The sequence below is a fragment of the Anabrus simplex genome, chromosome 2, assembly GCF_040414725.1.
Source record: "Anabrus simplex isolate iqAnaSimp1 chromosome 2, ASM4041472v1, whole genome shotgun sequence".
NCBI classification, from domain to species: Eukaryota; Metazoa; Arthropoda; class Insecta; order Orthoptera; family Tettigoniidae; genus Anabrus; species Anabrus simplex.
Window position 1 is genome coordinate 1155479715 of NC_090266.1, and position 27994 is coordinate 1155507708.

The 27994-nt window shown below is 41.3% G+C and overlaps 1 protein-coding gene across 7 annotated transcripts in view; it reads left to right on the forward strand.

Annotated features, from left to right (window-relative positions):
* The window catches only part of LOC136864756 (peroxisomal acyl-coenzyme A oxidase 3), a 230510-nt gene that overhangs the window by 81402 nt on the left and 121114 nt on the right, over positions 1 to 27994 (forward strand). Inside the window, exons 1-2 of one of the 7 annotated variants that reach the window (XM_068226406.1) lie at positions 19291 to 19342; positions 25787 to 25812. The exons of the other annotated variants lie outside the window; for them this stretch is intronic. Of the exons in view, the coding sequence (XP_068082507.1) occupies positions 19306 to 19342; positions 25787 to 25812 (63 nt within the window). The 5' untranslated portion in view covers positions 19291 to 19305. Of the gene's footprint in view, positions 1 to 19290; positions 19343 to 25786; positions 25813 to 27994 lie in introns of those variants that run through there. 7 annotated transcript variants of the gene reach the window in all.

Here is a 27994-nt window from a genome sequence, read left to right on the forward strand (position 1 = left end):
TTTGCCTTCTATTTCAGAAGTAAAGAGTATGCCTTTCCTACAACTAAATAATATGGCCATTTACAGTAGAATGCAGTATGCCTATATGTTGCTCAAGTGGTAAGATTTCATTTTACTATATCATGCATTGCCTCTCAAAATTGTTTGTAAATACTATTTGTCGGTAGATGCAGAGTGGGGTCTCGGCCCTCAAGTAGCCACGGCTGGTGCGTGGTCCAACAGCTCTGCACTCGGACAGGCCAACTGAGCAGAGGAGGGTGGCCACGGTTCTACGCCTCTGCATTCGGGAGACGGGACAGGGCTGGACCTCATGGCTGACTCCAACCGTCGGCTGTCCTGAGAATGGTTTTCCGTGGTTTTCCATTCTCCTGCACTAAGGCGAATGCCGGGATTGTTCCTAGTATAGGCCACGGCCGCCAACCACCTTCTCGGAGCATCTCCTTCACCGTAACAAATGTCTCGTCCTGAGAGACGGCGTCATCGTCTAAGAGGCCCCCTTTGGGGGAGGAATGAAAACATTTTTAGTACTAATAGTTGTAAATACTGATTATATAAAATATTTGAGAGAGTAGAGTGCATGACTCTTGTAAGATCTCCTCGGATTAACTTTGGCTAAATACGCTATTCAACCTTTTATTACAAACATGTAACTGTCATATAAATATATTTTTAATAAATACATTTTCTGCCATCATATCCCCTTAATATCACATCACACAAATGCAGTTTTTTATTTTGTACGTTAAAATCTACAAAACTTTGGTAGAAACAACTGTCAAAAGGCTGCAAATGAATTTTTCACCTTTGTTTTTCATTCTTTACATGGATTTACAGCACAGGAAATAAACATTGGTCTACCTTAATGCCCTCAGTAGGCCTATATGTTAATAAGTTATTTATAAGTAACAGACATGAAAGTAGTGAAAATGATTGCTGGTACAAACAGATGTGATCAATGGCAGGAGAGAACTTGGAATGAGGAGATGAAGGCTAAATTACAAAGGTATAAAGTGGCAGGGAGGGATTCAGTTAGGTAGATCTGTAGTAAGCAGTTTGTGCTATGTGGACGACCTGGTCTACTGAAACAGTGCAATCTAATATCTTGCAACTTGAAAAAAGATGCTACGAGTATGGCATGGAAATTAGTCTTTCCAAGACTAAAGTGATGGCAGTAGTGAAGACACCTAAGAGAACTGATTGTCAGGTTGGGAATACAAAATTGGAACAAGTAGATAATTTCAGGTAGGTATTTAGGGTGTGTATTCTCCCAGGACGGCATTATAGTAAGCAACATTGAATATAGGTGCACGCAGTGGCGGCGCATTCTATATGTTCAGTGGTTCAGTGGACCCCCTAGAAATACGGTAGATAACTTATAGTAAAATGGTTAATCAAGAGCCTGTTCCTTTAATTAGCTCATTATATTCGCGCATGTAGCACTGATTTTGACACCAACACTGGTTGCTCTCCGGAACCAGCGAAGAGGTTCAATTTCAGGACTGCCGGCGGGGGGCTGTGGGACGTAAGGAGGGTGCGCACGGCGAGGGGCTGTGTGGAGCGAGGGGAAACAGCCCAGGAATCGCTGGCGAGTGGACCAGCGATGAATACGAGCAGCTCCGAAATTAGCCGAAGCACTGTCATAGCGCGCGGTTAAAATTTGCAGCAAGTGGTAGGTTTTGAATGGATTTTAATTTAATAATTTTATGATTCTGAGGTAATTAACCACAATGAGCCAGAATATTTTGGTTAATCACGGTTTGCATAGCATCAACAGGCGTGCGTAGATAGCCTAAGTTTGTATAATTAATTAAACTTTTAATTAGTAATACGCATTTCTTGAAAGGTAAACAGCAAAGTATGTCAGCACACAAATAACAGTAGTCTGCCTAACACTCTTGAAGCAGTTACTCCTACGCAAGCAATTCTTCAAAATCAGAGGAATTTGGATCAGCTTAAAGTAATTGCACCTCATATTCTCTATCTTTCATTCTTCATTGTTTGGCAACTTCTTCGAGCCGAAGCTGTGTGCCTTCAAAGGAAACTCGCGTTGCCAATCAGCAATTTTACATCTGTGTAACTATCAAGTAACAATAAATCTGAACATGTTACTTTCCATAGCAGTGAACCCCCAGATGTTTCATCCACGCGCCGCCACTGAGGTGCAGCAAACCTAGTGCAATGAGCCTGCATATGCGATCAACAGTATTCTGTAAGAAGGAAGTCAGCTCTTGTGCAGAGTATTTTAAAATACTCTTTTTATTTAACCGTAACTGTTTTACCACATCAAATATACACATTAAGATGTTATTACCCTAAATTAATAACAGTTGGAGGTAAGGTTACCTTCCCATCAGGGGCTAATATATATAACTCGCTGAGGATTCCAGTAAATGTTGATAAGTAGAAGGAAAATAGATTTAATTTAAAAAGTAGAACTTTACTCAGGGACATACATTTTGATTCTTTCTTGATCTAACATTATATACAACAGTTCCTGAACTTGAACTCTGAAAACCCTTCGGCCTAAGTTCACTCAGTCTTTCAATGTCTTCATGAAGACTCTAAAATATTTTTTTTTTCTTTTCACTGTTTTATTTCTAAACATTTGCTTAACACATCACTGTCATATTTCCTTTTGTTTTGAACTGCTAGTTTACCGAGCTTGATAGCTGCAGTTGCTTAAGTGCGGCCAGTATCCAGTATTCGGAAGATAGTAGGTTCGAACCCCACTGTCGGCAGCTCTGAAAATGGGTTTTCCGTGGTTTCCCATTTTCACACCAGGCAAATGCTGGAGCTGTACCTTAAGGCCACGGCCGCTTCCTTCCCACTCCTAGCCTTTTCCTGTCCCATCGTCGCCATAAGCCATAAGACGTGCGACGTAAAGCAACTAGCAAAAAAATACGTTTTCGCACTTTTCAGCACCGGCTTTCTTGGAACAGGTGTACCAGCATTCTGCCGAAAATCGCATGGCACTTCTCCTGTATCATACAACTTACGCACTGAAAGAAATAACCTCGCAATGCTGGTTTCTGCTAAGGCAGTGAGCAATTCTGAGGGTATGTCAGCAATTCCCGGTGGCTAGTTCCTATTTAGGGCTCTAAAGAATCTAATTTTTTTACATACATACATACATATCTTTATTACCCACCCTAGAATACACCATCGGCTTTACAGGTAATAAAGACAGACAGAGCGAAACCCAAAAACAAAATAACAAACAAACAAACACTAGGCACTACATCTCTCCTAAAACTACTTAGCTAAATTATTTACCTCTAAATCTACTCAGTGTCCTCCCACACGCACGCGGATAGCCGGCAAACGTGCAGAAAGCACCGCACTACAAATTACCCTATTTCCCTATTCCCCTATTCCTACCAACCACCTAGAAAAAAATATATATAGTAGACCGGTCTCTGCGTCAGCCCTGGTATGGAATACATGCCCACCAACCCGTTGATCGCAGGGACCAGCCTCGCCACGTGAGAACTGATCTTATTTCTCACCTACACCTGCTGACAATGTATTCCTTACCTACCATGTGTGCCAAGCCAGCTTGGCGGAAACCCGACCCATCACATGGCTTGTCACACACTTCCGCTATATACGTCACACCTTCTCTATTCATTGTCAGCTCACTACCTTCCCTCTTCTTTTTCTTTTCTTGCCGTGCAGACATGCTAAGCCTAGCTTCTTTGGGTTGGGTCAAGCCCCCAACCCCTCCCTCTTCCCTTGATACGCCACCTTCTCCTCTCTCGCACTATTCCTGCCCACTACATCTCACCTTCTTGCACTTAAGACTTAAACATCAACAATTTTTTTTTCACTTACACACAAACAGACAGTTTCCATTCCAAGTCCATCAGTTCACTCAGTCTTCACAATCTACAACACCACACTTGCCTCAAACTGTTAAACTTAATTTTTATACTTCCAACATTTTCTCCTTAACTACAGTCCCCCTTAATCTATCTAAATTACTATTACACACACCATCTTTATCCTCCCTCCTCACACAAATACTTTTTTTTACACCTCATATACACACAAGCAAATAGTACTCCATTCCAAGTTCATTAGTTCGCTCAGCCATCTCACTACTTTTTTTTTCATTTTTTTTTTTACCTAAGCTTCATTACTACCATCCACGGTAAACTTAAACTATAGAACAGCTTCTTAAATTTACACTACCCTCAAGCCAACTCAACCTCCCCTATTCTCAACTCTTACCTAATTTTCTCAGTCTTTCCCTTGTTACCAACTCTTCTCTTATACACCTCTGCTCTCATATTCCAGAAGTCATTAATCTATCACCTCCTCCCCTCCTACTACTTCCCTATCTACTTCCCAACACCCTGCCCCAGGCGGATCACCTTTTCCACAGGGCAAGGTGCTCACCCCCTTTCCCCTAACACTACAGCCCCCTTTTCTGATATCATCCCCTTCCCGCATCTGCTCAGGGCGGATATCCATTCCTCTGAGCAGAATGCCCTCCCCCTTCCTCCCTCGGCAAGAACCACATTATCTGCACATCCCCTGTTACTCCCTCAATTTCTTTATAAATATAGCTCTGGCCACATTTAAGAATTTCGCTATATTCGTTCCTTTCTCCCACTCTCTACATAACCAAGATGTCATCTTATAACTTTCCCCTATCAAATCCAGCTCCTTCTTACTCAGTAGTTTAATCTTTATCTCCTCCAAAGCTCGGCATTGATTAAAAATATGCAGATCCTCCCACATCCCTCCACATAACACACATCTATCACTATTCTCACTGCCTACCCATCCCCTGTTCCTCGGCACCCCCAAAACCCACCAATACAGACCTCTCTTATCCCTTCTACCCTCAAACTCCGTTTTCGGGTTTATTACTTCCACCAATTTATTTAATACTGATAAAGAGACTCTCTCTCTACATTCCCCTATTAAGCTCTGTCTTTCAATATCTAGTAGTCTTCCCTTTATCCTTTCCCATACCCATTTATTCCTACCACCCCCCCAGGCCTCTCCATATTCCCCCAAACCAACCTGTTGTAACCATTTTTTGCACTTATTCACCCAGTAACCTTCATTCGTCATACCTTTCTGAAACTTAAACGTTTCTTGTACTAATGCCCCGCCCTTCCCTTCCTCCAATCTAATCCAATACTTAAACACCCTCTTAGCTATTTCAACCTCTATCGATTCTTTACAGACTAATCTGGCACCGGCATTGGCTGTACAGTTCGGTAGGTCCATCATAATCTTGCTAAATTTCGCCACCACCTGGTTTAGTTCACCCCTGCCCTCCTCCATTCCCCATACTTCGACCCCAAATAGCATTTTGCCCATTACCAGTGATTTGAACACCGTTTTCTGAATTTTGTATTTAACATTTGGGAATTTCTTCTCTAAAACCCCCACTACCGCAAGAGCTCCTCTACCTTTGAATTTTGCGTTCCTACACTGATTTTTCCAAGAACCATTCTTACTAATTATTACACCTAGATATTCCATTTTTACTCCTGGTCTAATATTTTCCTGGTCTAGCCTCCAAACTTCCTTATTCTTTCTTCCACCCCTTTTCCTACATACCATTATCTGAGTCTTCCTTGCATTTACTTTGAGAGACCACTTCCTAGTATACTCAACTACCTTGTCCAACCCTTTTTGCAATCCCCTTTCCGTCAAAGCCAAAATCAATAGGTCATCCGCAAATAACAACCCCGGAACCTCCATTTTTCCTATCCAAGGGCACTGCCAAGCCTCTCCACCATGACCCTCTAAAATATTATTTATAAATAATATAAATAATATCGGGGATAGTTTACACCCCTGTCTCACCCCACTCTTAGATTCAAAACACTTACTCAACCTTCCATCCTGCAATTTAATCATCACAAACACTTCCTCATAAATTGTCTGTATTGCCACCCTCATTTTTTTTGACATTCCAACCTCTCTTAGTCTCAAAAATAGCGCCTCCCTACTGACCGTATCGAAGGCTTTTTCTAAATCAATCGCTGCTACATATAATTTACGCCCTGCAATCCTCACATACTTTGTAATCAAAGTGTCCAGAATCCAAACATTATCGACTGTGTACCTTCCTTTCCTAAATCCATTTTGGAACTCAGATATCCTACCGTACTGTTCCGCCCATCTTGTTATCCTATTCGCCAAAACCCCTGTGTACACCTTCGACAACGAGTCTAGGAGTGTAATTCCTCTATAGTTGTTAGGATCGCTCCTAGCTCCTTTATTTTTATAAATAGGGCATAATACCCCCTTCCTCCATTCTCTAGGAAATTTCCCCTTTTCCAGCAACCTATTAAAGAACTTCACGATCCCCCTCAACATCGATTCATTTGCCCCAACCTCCTTCCATACACTATTGGGAATATCGTTCACACCTCCTGCAGCCTTGGGTCTAGCATTTTTTAATACTCTAATTACCTCCTGACTTGTTATCTCCCCATCCAAAATTGTAATGCCTACCTCCAATTCACTTCCTATATATGACTTGTCTAATTCTCTACCCAATTTCCCCTCCCCTTCTAAAAGCCTTTTAAAATGCCTAAGCCATTCGTTTTCTCCTATTTTATCCCCCTTCCCCACCGGTTTCGTTCTTCTGATCTTGTTTATTACCTCCCATATCCTCTCAAATTTCTTCTCTCTACAATATCTATTTATTTTATTAGCTTCTGCCTCCTTCCATCCTCTTTTCTTCTCATTCAATATCTCCTTATATTCCCTTCTCAATTTACAATATTCCTTCCTCTTTTCTTGCTCACCTTCCTTCCTAAACTCCGCTAGGGCTCTCATTACAACCTCACGTTTCCTCCTGCATTCTTCATCAAACCATCCATTCATTTTATTCTTTTTTTTCTCTACCCTCCTCCTTACTTTCTTTCCTACCCTCCATACAGGGAGTTCTATTAATTTTACCACGCTATCCATGTCGTTCTCTTCTACCGCCCTTTCAATTCCTACCCTTAATATATCTCCCTCCTCTTTCAAATGTCGTCCCAATTTCTCTTTAGTATTGTCATCCCATAGATACTTCCATCCACCATTCCTATATCTCTCCCTACTTTCCTCCATCTTTCCCTTCTCATCCGCAACCAAAGTTCTCAATTTTATTTTGATGGGCATATGTTCCGTTAACCCACATTCTAACACCTCAAAACTTATTATTCTCCTTAACGCTATCTCTGAGCTTATTCCTATATCCACTGCACTTCCTCCATTTGTTGTAATATACGTCAACTCTCCCACACTATCCCCCTTCATCCATCCATTTAAAATAAATAAATGTTCTATAGCACACAGCTGTAATAACCTTTCTCCATAACTATTTACAACATTATCCTTACTCTTCCTTTGCAGTTCCCCTTCTACTTTTACTTCTTTCCCGTACACCGGTACCCTATTGCTCACTCTCGCATTCCAATCCCCCAATAAGATCATCCCATCTTCTACATATATCCCTTTAATTGTATTTATTTCTTCAATCAATTCGTCAAAAAAATATTTATTAGCATAAACTGAATCGCTCGGATGGTTATACAACAGTGCCAGACAAATTGCTTCCGTTGCCCCCTTCCCCATTTTTACTCTCAGCCACACTACCCCTTCTACCCCAGTCTGTAACGTCTCCACCCATTCCGCTACCTCATTTCTTATTAAAACTACTATGCCCCCTGGATTTCGGCCTCTCTTCCCTATTTTTTTTCTTAACACGTTAACTACTCTATAACCGTCCCATGTAATTTCAACCCCTTTCCCTAACCACGTCTCTACTAGCGCAATTATCTCAAAATCTTTCACTAGATCCACAATTTCCCTATTTCCTAACTTCCCCATCAATCCCTCAATATTCAACACCCCTATCGCCATCTCTAGTTATTTATTTCCTCCCCCTCCCTCTCTATCCTGCGTTTCACCACTTCCCCCCTTACTTCTCGTAATTCTTCCTTTTGGCTCCACCACGTCACTCTCCCCTTCCTTCCCTTTCTTCTCCCCCCCAATCCTCCCCTTTTCCGTGCCAGAGCCTTTTTTCCCACCCCATAGATCTTTTAAACTTAACGATCTCGCCTTATTCAACGCCTGTTTTCTCTCCAGGTTTCTTTCTGCATTTCTCTTATTCGGGGAGGTTGAGTCCCTACCCTGACTGCTTTCCCTTCCCGTCACCTCTTCACCACCTGTATCCACTTCACTTCGGACTAGTGTCCTACTTGTTGATTCACTCCTTCCTGGGTTGTTCTGACTCACCAAGGACTCTGCTGTCTCCGCCACCTGACCGCTGACACCGCAGTCCCGTCTTCTCTCTTCCTTCTCCATACTGATGTCGCCCTGCTCTCGATTTCTGCAACTCATTTCCTCCTCACATTTCTCCATCCTCAGCAGTTCCTCCTGAGTCCACGATCGCGACCAATTTCTGCCTGAAGTTACCAGACACCTCCCCACAATCTTGGTTCGCAATCCCTGAGCTCTAGCCCGCCAAATATGCCGCTTATAGACATCCAACCGCAACCTGTCTTCTTTCTCTGTCTCAGCTTTCAAATAAATGTTCGATCCTTTTAGATTTCCAGCATTCCTAAGAAGTATATCTGCCATCAGGGTTGAAATTAGCCTTAACTTCACCGGCCTATGACCCTTGTTTCTTCCTACTCTATATATATCATCTATATCAACTTCAGAAAAGTTTATCTTCATTTTGTTCGAAACTATGTCCACCACTTTCAATACTAATTCCACTTTTGATTCTGTTCCTTCCTCAGGTACACCATACACAAACACATTTTTTCTTGCTGATTCGCTCCTCGCTAACCTCACTTCTCTCTTCATTGCTGTCAATTCCTCTTCCAGTACCACCACCTTCTTTTTCAAGCTTCCCAACTCATCTTCTATCTCCACTACCTTACCATTTAGCCCACCAATTTCTTCTTTTATAAAATTTTTTAAGTCCTTCATCTCCTGCTTTTGGTTTGCCTGGTGTTCCTGCATCATTTCCTTTATTTCATCTCCTTTACTCGCTTCCTTCACCACTCTCTTGATCTCTTCAAGTTCCTCCCATCCGAACGGTCCCTGGTTTGGCCCCGGGTTCATTTCTATACCTCCTACCACCAGCATTGTCGCAATCACCGCCGCACACAACATCATCTCCAACCGTCCTTTATAACCACTAATTTCTCTCCCTCTCTCAGGTCCACCTTCCTTCCAACTCCCTCTTGCACCATGCCATCTTCCAATTCTCATCCTGTATTGCTGTAGCGTTATTCCCATATTGCGCACCTCGTCTTACTCACACGTCTGCACTTCCCGATGTCTCGCTCGTGACTGGAAGGTAAAGAATCTAATTGCAACCTCAAACACTGGGCCTCTCCTTTAATAAGCATGAACAGCCTCTTGTTTCGGAACCCTGTATTCTACTTCCTTACCTTGATACAACTGTCTGATATGTTCCTTCCATCTTTCTGCCGGATCTTCTTTCCCTAGAAGTGGTTTTCCATTTGAGCTCTTACTCGTACTCACCCTTCGTGGGTGGGGGACGCAGACGAAGAATACACCCACGGTATACCCTGCCTGTCGTAAGAGGCGAATGAACGGTGTGACCAAGGGATGATAAAATTAGAACCATGGGACTACTTGTGATTAGTGTCATTAAGTGAGGAACACCATGGGTCGACGTTACTTAGATTAGTACCACCACGTGAGGCACACCATGGATATCCGTTACCTGGGAGTAGTACCCTTATGTGAGGAAAACCACGGGACTGGGCGTTGCCTATGGTTGGTACAATCATGTGTATCCCAGTGGTCGTAAAGTTAATGGGTCTATAGTTGTCCTTTAGCAGCCTGTTGCCACTAAAAATCGGGACTACAGTTGCTTTCTTCTAGTCGTCTGCAATTTGAGTATTGTATTGTTCTGCTTCGTAATTGTTCATAGGAGAGTTATGTTATGCCCCCCAAAAGCAAATGCCTCTTATTTTGCACTTTATACGGTACAGTACTTTGCGGCAACCTTTTACGTAATTATTTATTTTCCTGGTACGCGGCGATTACAAAAACTATTGTTTCGCGTATTTTATGCAAACTCCGTGTTGAACAGATTTGATTATGTAGGTCCTTGTATGAAAGAACATATGCATGTATTGCACGGAGTAACGTAGTTAAAGTGTAATGTACACCCCTTCAGTTTTTTCGCGCTATCTGATAACGTCCTGGGCTAGCGCTTGTAACAGCTGTTTCTTATGCATTCGGTATTGTCGGTCAGCTCATGACCTTGACATGTATGATACCGTGGCATTACTAGACCAATCCCTTTGGATGATTTGGAACAGGATGTTGCGGATGCGTAAATTACATAATGCAGCTATTTTAGCTATTTTATTCCCTTTAGGACAAGAGACCTCGCATCCCCAGCTCTCGTTGGCTGAATGGTCAGCCTACTGGCCTTCGGTTCAGATGGTCCCGGGTTCGATTCCCGGCCGGGTCGGGGAATTTAATCGCTTCTGATTAATTCTTCTGGCTCGGGGAATGGGTGTTTGTGTCCGTCCCAACATTTTCATATTCAGACAACATACCACAATACCAACCACCACAGAAATACGCAATAGTGCCATCAGGAAGGGCATCCGTCCGTAAAATAAGATCAAATCAACATGTGACGCAGTTCGCACCCGTGACCCCACAGGTGGGGGGGGGGGGGGGGAGCGGTAGGAAAATAAGTTGCGGCGTACTGTTCATCTTAAGAACTGTTCCAAAATAAATTATTTTTGCCCTTCTAGCCTCTCACTCGCACTGTCAAAGCAGTTAGTCTGGTATGCCATACATATTTTTTGGTGCCATGGCCTTGGCATCAACGAAGGTCACTAGCGCAGTTGATTTTTCCTTTCCTGAATCTGTGTTCTGTCATCCTCTTGAGCCAGAAAATGTGCTCCCTTTTCTGAAACCACCCTAGTCTTCTCCTGTGAACGGTTCGAACTTATCTTCTACCCTGTTCAGCAATAGTTTCCTGATAATCTTCAGTAGGCACATTCCTCCAGTAGTCCGGTATTTTGCGGTACGTGTGCAGTCTTCCTGTCGTCGGCCACGCCACTTGACCAACTTGGCTCGGATACATTCAGTACTTGCCTCCTTATTCTTAAGATCTTTATCTACCTTTACTACTTCTGCTCTGGTGGATGCTCGCCCTCGGTTGGTGACGTAGGTGTATTTTAGTGTCGTCCTTCTTGTAGGCGTTCCTGTATTCAGTAAGTCTTCGAGGTAATTCTCCATCCCCCCCCCCCCCCCCCCAAATGTCTTTCTCGCCTATTTCTAGGCCGCCGTTTCGTCCTTTCACGAAAGGTTCACTTGCTTCGTAGCCCTTCATCTGCATGAAATCTCGCCTTTTGGCCATAATCATTAACGCGTCATATCTATATGATCTAACACTGTGGCTGGCCGGTTCTAGTCCCGTTGGTGGAAGACATTTTCACCATCAGAAGTTGGCCAGCAGGGTAGGAGAGTTGGTGGCGTAGCAAATGCCTGGATTCAGTTCCAGACCTCTTCGCGGTGTTCATGTGGACTTTCGATGGAGATTAGTCCGCCGCACTGATCAGACCCCTTTGTTATTCTACAGGAGTAGGCTACGTGCAGACACTGGGTTTCACCATCTCCCATCATCCCACATTCAGACGCGCAGGTCATCCCTGCACCAGGTGAGTTGTAACATGTCCACGGACACTCCCGGCACTAAAAGCTATACGATGAATAATAATGAATCTCACTGAAGAAAGCTCGCTACTTGTTTATCTTTAAAGGCCTCGTCGTTTCTTCTAGCCTCTCGTTCCCCTTATTTCTGCTGGCATTCCTGACCTTGGCAGCCGTTCTAGATATCTCGAACGCTTCCTTCTTGCTGGCCTGCCACTTCATCTACGCCTTCCTTCTGAACTAGACTGCGCCTTCGCACTCATGTCTGTCACTCGTGCTTCCTTCTCTTTTTTATTAGGAACCAGTCCTTCAAATAAATCTTTGATCTCTTCTCTCACGCTTTCCCATTTATTTTCCTCCGTCAGGTTCTGCACTTGTTCAGCAGTTCGGTCGATCGATCTTGTGTGTTCGTGGTCTTGTTTTTCCCAGTTCTGTTAGATATACATTTGCAATTGATTTTGGCGTGCGGCTGTGAGCTTGCATCCGGGAGATAGTAGGTTCGAATCCCACTATCGGCAGCCCTGAAGATGGTTTTCCGTGGTTTCCCATTTTCACACCAGGCAAATGCTGGGGCTGTACCTTACTTAAGGCCACGTCCGATTCCTTCCAACTCATAGGCCTTTCCTAGCATATCGTCGCCATAATACCTATCTGTGTCGGTGCGACGTAAAGCCCCTAGCAAAAAAAAAAAAAAATAAATAAAATTGGTGAGGTGGTGGTCAGATTGCATTCTGACGTTCTTCGACTCTGGTATTCATTATCACGCCCTGGTTCCCGTCTTTGATCGCATTGACTAATTGTCTTTATCCGATTCTGTTGCTTGGACTTGCCCATCTCTCCTTACTCGCATTCGATTTTTATTGCGTGCTCATGATTCTCGTCTTGTGCCTTCTGCTAAAGTCCACTAGCATCTCGCCGTTCTTGTTTGTTCTCTTGTATGCCGATTTATCATTGTTTTTATTTATATTTAATATTTTTTAATTATTCGCTAATCGGCTAACTAGGAACCACGATACGTTTCATTATACATTCTGGAGTTTGTACAATTTTTGTTTGATCCAGTAGGTTTTCATTAGATCGCTGTATCAAGCACGGCGATCATTGGATCACTTTGGACCACTGGTCCATTTCTCTTCCCGCAAAGTCCCAAAAGTCACGATGCTTGTTTTGAAAAGATCTCGTTTATGCGCGTCATCTGGTCATAGGCCCATTTTTTTAGAGGTCGTTCTTGACTTTAATGTACCAGGGAATTATTATTATTATTATTATTATTATTATTATTATTATTATTATTATTATTATTATTATTATTATTATTATTATTATTGTACCGGGCGGTACACCTCCACTCCGCTAATTTAAAATGTGCGCCTGGTGAAACTCCTCTGCTGGAGGAAGTCTGAACTTTATTGACAGTATTAATTTTCTACCGTCTCAGAAGATGTCACCACGTGGAAAATTTTGAGTTTTTGAACTGTCATTTTTGATGTGTTTTTGTTTCGCTTGAAGTAAGAAGTGTGAACTTTCTCTTCTAGAGGACACTACTGAAGATCTACAATAGTGCAACCTAGTGCGGAGTCAAAGAACTATTTTTTTTGGAGAAAATTTAATTTCAAGAGTTTGTTCTTTGTTAAATTTCTTTCTATCATTGTTTAAGTTGGCAATATTTACCCCTTTCTTCCCCTTGTGTTGAACCTAACCCATCCCGAATTTCTTAAATTAATTTCTATCCAATCAGATGTATCTTCCCCCAACTTTAATCTGTTGCGGGGTCCTATCCAATAAAGAGTTTGTGGGAGGGTGTTTTCTTTCCCCTAACGCCTAGAAACTTCCGCGAGAGTATTTAAACTGCTGATTTTTGGGTCTCTAGGCCACTTCTGTTCCATCTTTCAGTGTGTTAAGTACATAGCAGGGGGCGGGAAGCGCCTCTTTCTTCTCCAGCCGTTCAACACAAGGTAATGGCCGATTAATAACTTCTTTCTTTGCTAGCTCAGCAGTTTAACTTTCGGGGCGGGTTCTAAGCGTTCAGCCATGTGACCTTTTCCTAAAATGTAACTACTCCTTTCATATATTCTCTTTTAAAACGACATATTGGGATAGAGAGTGCTAACCCTCTCGAGCTCCCACTCACATTGTCTTGAGGTGAACTTATTTTCTCAACCTATTTTTCGTTAATGTAAAACAAATTGTTCTTTTCTTAAGTCACCTCTTTAGCATGGGATTAGCCCTTGTATTAACGGCCTAGTGCCAAGTAGGTCTTAATCAAAGTGTATTAGGAGTGCAAGTTCGCCTCCTCTCAAATTGTTATTTTAGAGGTCATTTAATTAACCTGCTTTTCTTTTAATAGACCTCAGTAGATTGGGTATTTTACCCCTGTGTTTATGTCCGTTGAGGACAACTTGAAGGTGGAGTTTGGTGTGGCCTGGGAGAGGCTTAAATTTTGAGAGCGAGTGGCTCTTTTGAAAATTCTGGGTTGTATGCCTCATGGAGGTTTTTTCAGTGTAATTTGGAGCAAGGGCTCCTAGGTATGAATGGGGTTTTCTCCCCCTCTGTTAAAACTTGTGTTGTTACCGGGCGAGTTGGCCGTGCGTGTAGAGGCGCGCGGCTGTGAGCTTGCATCCGGGAGATAGTAGGTTCGAATCCCACTATCGGCAGCCCTGAAGATGGTTTTCCGTGGTTTCCCATTTTCACACCAGGCAAATGCTGGGGCTGTACCTTAATTAAGGCCACGGCCGCTTCCTTCCAACTCCTAGGCCTTTCCTATCCCATCGTCGCCATAAGACCTATCTGTGTCGGTGCGACGTAAAGCCCCTAGCAAAAAAAAAAAAAAAAAAAAAAAAAAAAACTTGTGTTTGAGGTAAAACTGAGCTGATTGCCCAAGCATTGTGAAGTCAGGGCGCGAAGCCCAAATTCTGTAAATATTGTAACTAACCCCTTTTGAATTGCTACTTTGTACCTGCCATGCTTGTTATTTCTTTGTTTTCGAAAAGAAAATATAACCTTGTTAACTTTTAAATTAATTTTACATTGCACTATAATTTCGTAGCTTGAAACCCATTCACACCCGCACCTTCTTTCACCTCTACCTACCACGGAAAAGTCCGTAACAATTACTATTATTATTATTATTATTATTATTATTATTATTATTATTATTATTATTATTATTATTATTATTATTATTATTATTATTATTTACTACGACTTGGAAAACCAACGACTTTGTTTCGACCCTATGACCTTGTAATGTGTTCCATTTGGCATTTATTGAATGGTTATATAAAAATGTGTATCAGTATTGTGGCTCTTGATGTCAAAAAGGTCATTTTTATTTCAAGAATCTCTACAGGAAATATTTACCGGAGCAAACTGCACTTCAGTTAAATATTTCCGTACAGACTATTATTTTGTGCACAGTTTCATTCTCTAGCATATGACTTTAAACCTCACGATATTGAAAGAAAATTTTATTTGAACTTCGTTTGTGGCGAATGCAAAATACATCATTCCATGGGAAAATACCGCCAGCTCTGTGAGCACAGCCCCGTCATTTTTTAGGAAGGATTGCCCTTTTGCTTACTGATGGAATTAACGAAAGCCGGGAAGATGGGGATATGCCGTTCTTGGAATGTATCAGTTAATAATAATAATAATAATAATAATAATAATAATAATAATAAAAGCCTCATAGTCGGGATCCCTCTTGGAATTTCTGGTCGCCTAATTTTGTACACCCTTCGTTCCGTCCCCCTCCCAATCTTTCCTGGTTAATTTTTTGATTCCAATATTCCCAGTCACCGGGCGAGTTGGCCGTGCGTGTAGAGGCGCGTGGCTGTGAGCTTGCATCCGGGAGATAGTAGGTTCGAATCCCACTATCGGCAGCCCTGAAGATGGTTTTCCGTGGTTTCCCATTTTCACACCAGGCAAATGCTGGGGCTGTACCTTAAGGCCACGGCCGCTTCCTTCCAACTCCTAGGCCTTTCCTATCCCATCGTCGCCATAAGACCTATCTGTGTCGGTGCGACGTAAAGCCCCTAGCAAAAAAAAAATATTCCCAGTCGTGTTTTATAAACCAAGTCATTGAATACATAGTGTGAATTCTCTGGGACATGGCAAGAACTCCTTCGAGTTTCAATTTCTTCAGGAAATTATCTCCTTTTTGAGACCCTCATGAGAATTTTCGGTCACTAACAAGGTGGTACCACGCTCTGTATATCAGTTTTATTTGCGCTTTGGAGAGCCCAACTCACTGGCTGAATGTTCAGCGTTTCGGCTTTCCGTTGAGATGTTTCTGGGATTCCCGGCCGGGATGGGGATTTTAATCTCGTATGCTTAATTCTTCTAGCTTGGGGACTGGGTGTTCTTGTTAGTCCCAACACACTCCTCTTCATATTCAGACACCACCACACACTACCATCCACCACAGTAATACGCAATAGAGATGACATCACTCCAAATAGGCTTGGCGTCAGGAAGGGCATCCGGCCGTAAAATTGGACCTAATCCACATGTCCGGCACAGTTCGCAACTCCGACCGCACAGGCGTTGGAGGCGGGGGGGAGCACTAGAAATAGAAGAAAATCTGATTTGCGCTTTGGAGAGATGAACGGCCACTTCTCTTGGTTAAAGTGAGTTTAGAGAGTTTAGCGCACCGATAACACCCCATTTCAGAGATGCTCACGGTTACTGAAAATGGAGTCGTGTTACGTAGCTACTACAAAACGATACGTGTCTTACGGCAGCTCGAAGTTAAGTCCTGGTTTATTACTATCGAATTTTTTATAGTACTTTGCACCGTAGGCTATCTTTATTGGTAAAAATAAGTCTTAAATTTGAAACGTTCTATAAATGAGAAAACTAACGAGCTTAATAATTGTGAAACAACAATAAGCCTAATAAAAACATAATTAAGGACAAAAACGTTCGTACGCTACGGGTTTCGAACTCGGGTCCGTAAAATGTTATTGTCGCTTCTTAACACTGAGCTACCGTAAGACTCAAGCGTTGCGTTTCGTACCGGCTACTTGCATACCATTTTTAGTAACTGCGAATATCTCTAAAACACGAGGTTATTTGCGCCCGAAACTATGCTCATTCTCATTAGGTTCGTTCCAACACACGAGTTTCCGGCGGTCACCGGCGGATGCATGCACCGCCCTGTGCGCATGCGCCGGTTTGGGACTGGCCAACGGCTGGTCCCGAACTTGATCGTGTTGGAACACTTCCTGGACAGCATTCTGACTAGTAAACAAAAGAGTTTGGCGCGCATTTTGTCTTGTCTTACCATAACCTTTTTGTCTTGTCTTACCATAACCGTACGTTTCCTTGCGCTGTCCTGTCCTGTTTGTTCGTGGAAAGAAAGGATAAATAAATAAATAAGAGAAGATGGAAGGTAAGTGCTTTATTTTAGTCATAAAGTACTGATGAAATTCAATATAATTATGTATAGGCCTACATGGCACATCACATCACGTATTTTAAAAGTTAATACATTAATAAAATACGAAACACACGAGATTGCTCCAAGCCTTAGGCCTGTATTACGCTGTTAAAGAACTATGGTTTAAATAACTTGGGTCAAATAAATTTGATAAGTAGGATGAGTGGTGTCTTTAAAATTAGGAAAGATCACAATATGAAGATAAAGTTGGAATTCAAGAGGGCAAATATTCGATTATTTATTTATTTATTAGCGCACAAATGTGCATTAAAAATACATTAATCTTTCGCATATTCTAGTAGGCCTAAAGATTTTGTTCTCTTGTTGCACTTGCTGAAATGGTAGAGATCGCAATGTTTAGCACACAACATACACACACAATGTAGGGACGGTTCATGAAAGCCTGATCGCCGGCATAGACGATGGTGTAACCCATGTACCGCCAGCCTATTCAAAGCACTTCTCATGTCATTATTCGGACCGGTCCAGCTGCGGTCAGTCATAGCATCAGTTGAGTAAAAGTCCATGCTGATTTCTGCTTGTTTCGATTATAGGAAGGGGAGTTAGGGATTGGAATAACTTACCAAAAGAGATGTTCAATAAATTTCCAAAGTCTTTTCCATCATTTAAGAACAGGCTGGGAAAACATCAGATAGGGAATCTGCCACCTGGGCGACTGCACTAAATGTAGATCAGTAGCGACTGATGAAAGAAACATAAATACCGTATGTTTATAATATTTGCGATGAAGGAAATACAGTGATTGAGCAAATGGTATTATTCACATCTGTAAGAGTTGGAAGAGAAGTGGCATTTTGGATTCTGCAACGACAGCAGATAATCTGCACTTAAATATGCAACAAGATTACGGTTGAGGATGCATGGGCGCCCATAGGATAGTTTGTAGCAGGGGTGGCTAGACTGGGGTATGTAGTATTTTTAATATTTTGGAAGATGAATGGCGACTTTTACTCCACGGTAGAATACCACACACAGTATCCCTACCACTTCTAAGTAAAACCGATTTTTAAGTAATTTTCTTAAAAGAAAAACACCTTATATTAGATTATTTTCCTTTCCTTTCCCTTAGAGCTAAGGGCGGGGGGGCGTCCCCACCTTGCCCCCGGGCATGGGCGCCCATGTGAGGATGTAAGGAGAAAAATGTTTTCAGCTCCCAACACTTGGCAGAAAATACTGTGTAAGAGAACTACTCATACTGTTACATTTCCATTATGAAAGTTGATCATTGTAGCAACATAAGACACTACTCTCATAAGTCAGTCACAACCTTCGATTCATAGAGTTCCGGGTACAATTCTTGGCCAGGTCTGACTCATTCCACGGACACGGAAACTGGGTGTTTGTGTTTGTCTCTACACACTGTGCTTCATTGACAGAAATCACTGCCAACCAACCAAGAAACATGTAATATTAAATACATCCCTCCACAACATATGCAACACAGTTTGCTCGCATGACCCAACTAGGGTGTGGGGAAAGCAGTGGAACTAGAAAGGGGTTTGATAACAAACAAACTACACATAATTCAACCAGAATATACAGCTGAATATTCAAATGGGAATGTACATTGTATTAAAATTGTTATTGAATGCATCAAGTAAAACTAATATACTGAACAACAGAAATAAAAACTGTATTATTATTATTATTATCTTCATTAAGAGCAAGAAGTGAGGTGGCTGAAAGATGAAGATGAAGCGTGAACTGACCCTCTACTTATTTTGGATTCTGCAACAGCAAATAATCCACATTTAAATAAGAGAAAGGAAACTGTAGAATGTGGATATTTCCAAGATACAGTATTTGACGCAGTGTACGGTATTATCTTTGATTACAACATGACATTAAACATTGGTGAAATTATGTGATCAAATTAGTAAGAAAGTTCTTTCACAGTGTAATACCGACCTTACCAGTAGATTGAAAGATCAATACAGAAATGAACAACACAATTGTATGATTTATTAAAACTAAGTACATTTCCTTAAGCCTACCAGTAAATCACTTTTAAAATATACAAATATTTACTAGAATTACAAAATTAAGAGAATGTTAACTTACTATTCAATCCACTTTCAGGCCTAAGTGAATTCCTTATCATCCATGACGGAACACCGGGGACATCGGGTGAAGGTTCCCGAGACTTTTATGGAGGGGAAGTTGTGATGTCCTGGGACGTCAACACCACCAAGTTACTGTTTGGTGACGAATTGAATGCTGTAGCACACATGTTGTATTACTAAACAGCGATGATTATTCTGGTAGTGGACTGTAGTTTGGTTAAGCACGTGATAAGACCATAGGGCCAAGTCATTCACCAATATTACACGTAATGAAACTTTTATTACAATTGTACATGATTAACAAAATACATAGAAACTATTTACACGTTAAACAATAAACTGAAATGCCTGGATGGCTATTGATTAAGTTGGAGGCCATGTGGCCGTGAATGCATGTCTCGCCGACATGTTGTCTAGTTCCAGCCTGTATCTTTTTCTTGCCGGAAACCAGATGCATTCTGGACACTCAATAGAGACGCGGACAAGAGCGCGCTCTGTATAAATTTTCTAAGAGGACGGAACATTCTCCCCTCTGTTGATTGCATTCAATCAAGACAAAATACAGTTTCAATGAAAATAACACTAACATAAAACAAAATGTCATCAGAATACAAATACATAATAATAAATGTTGCACTTAAATGAATGTCAATCACTAATTAACATAGATAAAATGAAACAGAACTGTACACTGGTGTGCAGGCTGATGCATTGTTTGTTTTGTTCACAGCTGCACAATGAGAGTTTTTGAATTGTTCATTTTGTTAAATGACTGTACAATATAACTACAAATACAACTTTATACACCAATCAACTAACTGACACTGTAAGGAATCATATTGTCATTTAAAAGAAAACACTACTCGATGGGAAGGGGACACAACTTCACTATTGGTCTCTTGAAAATTCCATGAGCAGTTTTTATGGTGACTGCTCGCACAAGTCCATCGAGACCTGGGTGAAGTTCCTCAACCACACCTAGTCTCCACTGAAGCGGGGGTAAATTGTCCTCCTTGATAACCACCACTGCTCCAAGTTGTATACAAGGTTGCTGGGAGGCCCACTTTGGCCTGTTTTGTAGTTGGGTTAAGTATTCCTTATGCCATCTGGTCCAAAAGTGTTGCACCATTTGCTGCAACCGTTTCCATGCTGAAAGTTTATTGCTGGGTACAAGTGTCAGATTGGATTCAGGAATGGAATTCAAACTGCTTCCAGTAAGAAAATGACCTGGAGTCAAGGGTTGAGGGTCAGTCGGATCTGAGGATAGGACTGTAAGTGGACGTGAATTTAAACAGGCTTCAATTTGTGTGAGCACAGTACTAAGCTCTTCAAATGTTAATGATGAGTTTCCAACAACTCGATGCAAATGATATTTAACTGACTTGATGCCAGCTTCCCATAATCCTCCAAAATGGGGTGAACGAGGTGGAATGTAATGCCAGTTGATACCCTTGTTTGCCAGATTGCTTACAACTTCCTCTTGATGCTGCGGTGATGCTATGAATTGGTGAAGATCTTTTAATTCTCTATCGGCTCCAATAAACGTAGTAGCATTGTCACTGTAGATATCTGCGGGCTTTCCTCTTCTGGCTATGAAACGGTGAAGTGCGGCTAAGAAGGCATCTGTAGTAAGACTGCTGACTACTTCCAAATGTACAGCCTTTGTCGTGAAGCAAACAAATAGTGCGATGTATGCCTTGATACGGACATTGCTCCTCTTGTTAATTGGGCGAAGTAGAATAGGACCTCCATAATCAATGCCACAAACACTGAATGGACGTGCTGGTTGAACTCTATGCTCAGGATAGTCAGCCATGAGTTGATGACTAGTTACGCCTTTCAATTTGTAACATGTTACGCATTTGTGCACTTGCTGTCTGGCTACATTTCTGCCATTCAGAATCCAATAACTTTGACGAAGGGTTGCTAACAACAATTCTGGTCCTGCATGAGCTTGTTGTAAGTGTTCATGTTTGACAATTAGAGTCGTCAGGTGATGTTTTGATGGTAACAGTATTGGATGTTTGGATGAAAACGGAATCGATGCATTCTTCAACCTGCCTCCGACCCTTAGAATATTGTTGTGTAAGAAGGGACATAGGTTCCTTATCTGGCTCTTCTTAGAGACTACGCCTCCGTTTTTCAGGTCTCCAATCTCTTCTGAGAAGGCTGCATTTTGTGCAATACGAATGCAGACTTCTAATGAATGTTCCAATTCTTCAACATTTAAAGGCCCAATTTTCTTGTCCCTGGCATGCTTAGTGTTATGCAAAAATCTGTAACAATAAGCTATTACTCGTTGCAGTCTTATTAATGATGAGAATTTCTCAATAATAGTTTCAGCTTGTGTCACTACTAATAGTGTGGATGATTGTCGCTGCTCTGCTATGGCGAGCGAATCCTCAACATTGTTGTTCTGCGGCCAATTTAACTCAGAAGTGGACAACCAGGCGGGTCCTGACCACCAAATGGTTGAGTTTTGCAGATCTGCTGGTCTGACGCCTCGAGAAATCAAGTCCGCTGGATTATCTTGTGATGGTACATGATGCCACTCACTAGTGTTCGTTGACTGTTGAATGTGAGCTACCCTATTTGCTACAAAGGTCTTCCAACGTGATGCTGGTGATGCTAACCATGACAGTACGATAGTTGAGTCTGTCCATAAATGTGTTTCATTAATGGCCAAGTTTAAGACTGGCATGGTTTTGTGTACCAACTGAGCTAATAATGCTGCACCGAGAAGTTCTAGACGAGGAAGAGTGACTCGTTTAACCGGAGCTACGCGCGATTTAGAGCATAGCAGTTTGACTGATACTTCACCCTCCTGATTCACTGACCGAAGGTAGATGCATGCGCCATAAGCTCGCTCGGAAGCGTCTGAAAATCCATGAACTTGAATATTTGCCAAGTCACCCTCAATTAATACGTGGCGTTCTACTTGTATATTGTCAATGTGTGCTAGCTGCATTTGTAATTTTGCCCAGTCTGATGCTAATGGATCTGGCAGTGGGTCGTCCCAGTGAAGTTGATGTAACCATAAGTCCTGCAAAAATATCTTGTATAGTATCACTAATGGACTGATCAATCCTAATGGGTCAAATATAGATGCTACAACTGACGTAGTGGTGCGTTTAGTAATGTTACTGTTCCCTGGAATGTGTTTGATTCTGTTTGCCACTAAGAATTTGTCTGACGTAGGATGCCATGATAATCCTAAAGCTTGTATGGTGTCATCATTATCAAACTGGAAAGGTAAATTAATTTCTCTGTCTTCAGGTGGAACAGCGGCAAGTATAGCTTGATGATTTGAGCACCATTTCCTGATGGGAAAACCACCTTTATTGAGTAAGGCTATGAGTTCACTTTGCAATTTTAATGCTTCAGCGATGTTGGACGCACCACACAGGGCATCGTCAACATAAAAATCCCTTTGTAAAACCGTTGATGCCAGTGGAAATGAAGTTGCTTCATCTTCTGCCAATTGTTTGAGGCACTGTGTTGCCAAATATGGAGCTGAAGCTGTACCATACGTGACAGTCAATAGTTCGTAAGTCTTGATAGCTGTTTGTGGCGATTCCCTCCAAATAATTCTTTGCAACTGCGTGTCATTTTCATGAACCCGAACTTGTCTGTACATTTTCGTGATGTCTCCCGTAAATGCAATGTTGTGTGTCCTGAATCTCAACACAATGGAATAAAGGTCTTGTTGTATAGTAGGCCCTACTAACAATGTATCATTAAGCGACACTCCAGTAGTAGTTTTGGCTGATGCGTCAAAAACTACTCTGACTGATGTAGTTGTGCTTTGTTTAAATACTGCGTGGTGTGGCAAGTAATAATGTTCAGAATCATTTGTTGCATGTAGGCCTACCTCCCTCATGTGAGATAACTGTTCATACTCGGACATGAAGTTTGCATACTGTTCATGCAATACTGGATTTTTCTTGAATTTTGCTTCCAGTTGTTGAAATCGCTGTGTTGCCATATCACGAGAATTGCCCAAGGGTGATCGAGTTTCCTTACGAGGTAACCTGACAACGAATCTTCCTTCAGGAGTGCGTGTGGTGTTTTCCTTGAAGTGCTGTAAACACTGTTGTTCATCCTGAGTTTTGGGTTTAGTGTGCAATTCTTCTATTTCCCAAAATTTACGAAGTTGCGTGTCGAGTTGATCTTCCTTTTTGACAAAGAGAGAAGTGACTGTGTTGCATGCAGGATGGCTGTTTGACTGAGGGCATTTACCAGAAATTATCCAACCCAGATGAGTGTCCTGCAATACCGGGTAATCACCTGCACGTTTTTTCCCATCTGTCTTTAAAATGTTAAAGAACATCTCTGCACCAATGATTAAATCTACCTTGCCTGGACTGTAGAATTTAGGATCTGCTAGTGTGATGTCATTAGGTAGGTTCCACGATTTGTAGTCTAACTCCATGGAAGGCATTTCTCCTGTGATAGCAGGAACCACTAAACAATTTATGTTAGTGTTAAAATCTGATGTTGTGGACTGGAGGTGAATATCCACACTGTGTTTCAGAGTTGATGAAGAATTGTTAATGCCTACAATAGAAGTGGTGTCTTCTTTACATTTTAAATTTAGTCTGCTGACAGTGTCTGTAGTAATGAGATGAGTCTGACTGCCGCTGTCCAAGAGTCCTCGAACCTTGCGAAATTTACCACTGTGATCCTTGATTTTGACAATAACTGTGGATAACAACACATATGGTTTGTTTCGAGTACATGGATGTTCATTCTTGGTGGTTGTGTGAACGCTGGCAAATACCACCTTGTTGTTCGAAGTAGTTTCGTTAGTTGTACTAGACTTGGGATTTTCAAGATGGAGTAATGTGTTGTGGGCCTTGTTGCATTTGCGACAGTGACTGGATGTACACTCTGACGTTTTATGTGATGCTCTAAGACAATTTAAACAGAGTTTGTTGTCACGAGCATATTGAATGCGATTTGACACTGTTAACTTGAGAAATGCTTCACATGCAAAAAGTCCTGGTGTATGACCTTGTTTACAATAAGAGCACTGATTGTTAATGCATGCAACATGTGTATAGGACGACGGTTTTTTCTTGTGTGAGCTTTCTTTACTACCGCGCACCTTGCCTTGACTGACAGATGTTTGCATGCTTTCAAGGACTTGGCAGCGATGTTCAATGTAAGATGTTAATTGTTTGAGGGAGGAATTTTTGTTGGCGTTTGCTTCTAGTTCCCAGCCTCTCCTGGTTTCATAATCAAGATGATCAACAATATGTTGTGATAATATTACTTCTTCGAGAGGAGTATCTAATTTCAATGCTTTAAGTGCTTGTAAGTTGCTTGAGAATGTGCCGATGAACTGCCTGAGGTCTTCAGCGGTTTCATTCTCCACTGTTGCAATGTTTAAGATTTCTCTAACATGCTTTGCTGCTATCAGTCTCTTGTTTTGAAACCGATCACATAATAGGTTCCAAGCTACCGTATAGTTTGTTTCAGTAGTTGGAAGGTTCTGAATTAATGCTTTAGCTGAACCTTGAACTGCTCCTAGTAAATAGTGAAATTTCTGAATGGTTGCTAGACTGGAATTTTCATGCACCAATAGTTTGAAATTATCTTCAAACGACATCCAATCTTCATAGTTACCACTAAACATGGGTAGTTTAATCGCGGGTAATTTGATGTTGATATTTTCATGCGACGAATTGGAAGTGTTACTTCTGATACTACCGGCATTTTCGTGTTGGTCTGGCGACAATAATACCTGCATTTTTGCCTTCAAACTGTACACAATGTCATCTACTTCATCTCTATCTACCCCATGATCTCGTTTACTATCCTCCACCTCAAGCTGCGATTGAACTAAATCGTATTTGCTTTCTAAATCAATAAGTGCATCATATCTAACCCTAATGTCTGCTAGGTTTTGAGTAGTGTCGTACTTTTCGACGAAAGTTTTGATTTTTGTGATTCTACCTTTCAGATAACCCCGTTGCTTGATCAGCTTTGCGATTTCGTTCTCGTCCATCGTAAAGCACTGGCTCACACAAATGTAAATAATGCAAGGAAAAGGTAATTAAAGGGAATCTGACCTTGTAAACTGAAGAGTCCCACGTTGCATTGTATGTTTCCAATCCTGCGGATATTTCACACGCGTTTCACTTTTGCCGTGTAATATCGGGCCCGGAAATGGACCAAAATGTTTGGTGACGAATTGAATGCTGTAGCACACATGTTGTATTACTAAACAGCGATGATTATTCTGGTAGTGGACTGTAGTTTGGTTAAGCACGTGATAAGACCATAGGGCCAAGTCATTCACCAATATTACACGTAATGAAACTTTTATTACAATTGTACATGATTAACAAAATACATAGAAACTATTTACACGTTAAACAATAAACTGAAATGCCTGGATGGCTATTGATTAAGTTGGAGGCCATGTGGCCGTGAATGCATGTCTCGCCGACATGTTGTCTAGTTCCAGCCTGTATCTTTTTCTTGCCGGAAACCAGATGCATTCTGGACACTCAATAGAGACGCGGACAAGAGCGCGCTCTGTATAAATTTTCTAAGAGGACGGAACAGTTACTGATAGACTTGTTCAGAAAGCACCGGAAAGAGGTGGGTTCTTTGAAAATTAGAACCATGAGGGCAATGTGGAAGACAATTGCAGAGGAATTGTCCATCATTACAAACAGGAAGATCACAGAACACAACTGTGAAAACAGGTGGAGGGTTTTAGACCGGAACTATAAGAAATACGTGGACAACAAAAATGCAACAGGGAGTGGAAGAAAAGTGTTTGAGTACGCTGAAGAGATGGATGAACTTTTTGGCAGCAAAAAGAACGTCTATCCTGAACTGGTCCTCAGTTCAGATACCATAGTCAAAGTGCCCTCTACAGAGAATACTGCGATGGGAAGCAGTGGAGTAACTCCGCCTAGTGGACAGAAGATCGTTCGGAAGACTGGGGTCAAAAGGGCAAGTATTTGGCAGCAGATGCGGCAAGACAGGCTGGACTTCCAGAAGAAGAGATTAGAGCAGGAAGAGAGAAAATTGGCACTGCTACAAACAAGGGTGGAGCAAGAACAAAGAAGGGTGGAGCAAGAAGATAAGGGAATACTACTCAAGGAAAGAAAGGTTTTGCTGTTGGAGACACAGGCATTCCCAGATAAAGGGAACTGAAAGGTATAGTACTAATTAGTATTAATTTTCGATATCTGAACCAATCTCTTTTTAGTTTCGACTCAATTTCTAACTGCTAGGTTCTTAAGTCTGCCAAAACTAATTTTCAGTACATAAATTTATAAACTACTTCAAAAAGGAAACTTATGGTAAGAGATTTATCCCTGAAAATTTAATTTAATTAAGTTGTTATTTGGTGTCCACTTTTCCATGTCATTTTCCCCAATGGCTTGTCTTGTACCGTAGTGTCTGAGCTGTGGATCAGTTCAGGATGGACATTCTTTTTGCTGCCAAGAAGTTCATCCATCTCTTCAGAATACTCAAATACTTTTCTTCCACTCCCTGTTGCATTCTTATTGTCCATGTATTTCTTGTAATTCCGGTCTAAAACCCTCCACCTATTTTCACAGTTGTGTTCTGTGATTTTCCTGTTCGTTAAGATGGACAATTCCTCTGCAATTAAGTTATTCCTTTCTCAGGTATAATTCTGTTAGCATATGTTTTCTTTCCTAGGTTATAAATTAATTTAATCAAAGTTCGTTTTGGCAGACTGAAAAACCTAACAGTTATGAACCATCAGTGTTAAATCATAAAACTTAAACCAGTAAATAAGCAGAAATTATTATAAAGTCCTGAACTTTTTCCAACAGCAAAACTACATTCTTAATGAATTAGCTACATGGTCTCTTATCTCTCTAGCGTCTCTGTCATCTTCAGGTTCATCATCTTCAATATCTAATCCTTCTTGTAGAGGTAAGACATTTTCAGGGACGTTGTCATTTAAGAGAACCTCATCGTTAATGGCTATATTGTGCAAAACACAGGCTGCTCGTATCAAATTAACAATGTAAAACATATCTCTTAGTTTCACATGATACATTTGTCGAAATTTCTGTTTTAATATGCCAAAAAAGTGTTCTACGACATACCGATTTTTTGAAAGTTTGACATTATAATTTTGTTGCTGAGGGGTGAGGTTGCCTCGGTCCTTGAAAGGGGTCAATAAATTTTGTCGGAGCGGATATCCGCTATCTCCTAGTAAATAATATTGTCCACATTTTTCAGGCAAGTTTTTCCCTATTGGAGAATTCCTAAAAACTCTACTGTCATGGACAGAACCTGGATATCCTACAAAAATATCCCTGATTTTCCTGTTGTGATCAACTACAGCTTGCATCTGAAAAATAAAAATAAAGCATTCGGTATTAGGCTATTTCATAATCACGGCTACCTCCTCTAGTCATGAGAATGTTAAGTCCCTGTACAAATTAATTTCATATTTTACTGTATATTTCACTAATTTCTATAAACAATTATTTTTCTGGTAGGAGCAGGTTGTTTGTAAACTTAGGCCTACTGTTTGAATGAAATGAAATTTCACCTAATTGAATGGAAACAAATGACACACACACACACAATATATATACTGTTATGCCCTTCAGTATGCAAGCCTCAATGAAATTAATGAATGCCTCCACAACCTTCTATTTGTAACTAGTTATGTGGCCTCGCTTAGTTCCGTTCCTGTCATCTTTCAGTAGAAACAGACTCTAACCATTTCCATCTAGGCCTCCCTCTTCTCTAACCTCCTCCATTCACCCCCACAAACCCACCACCG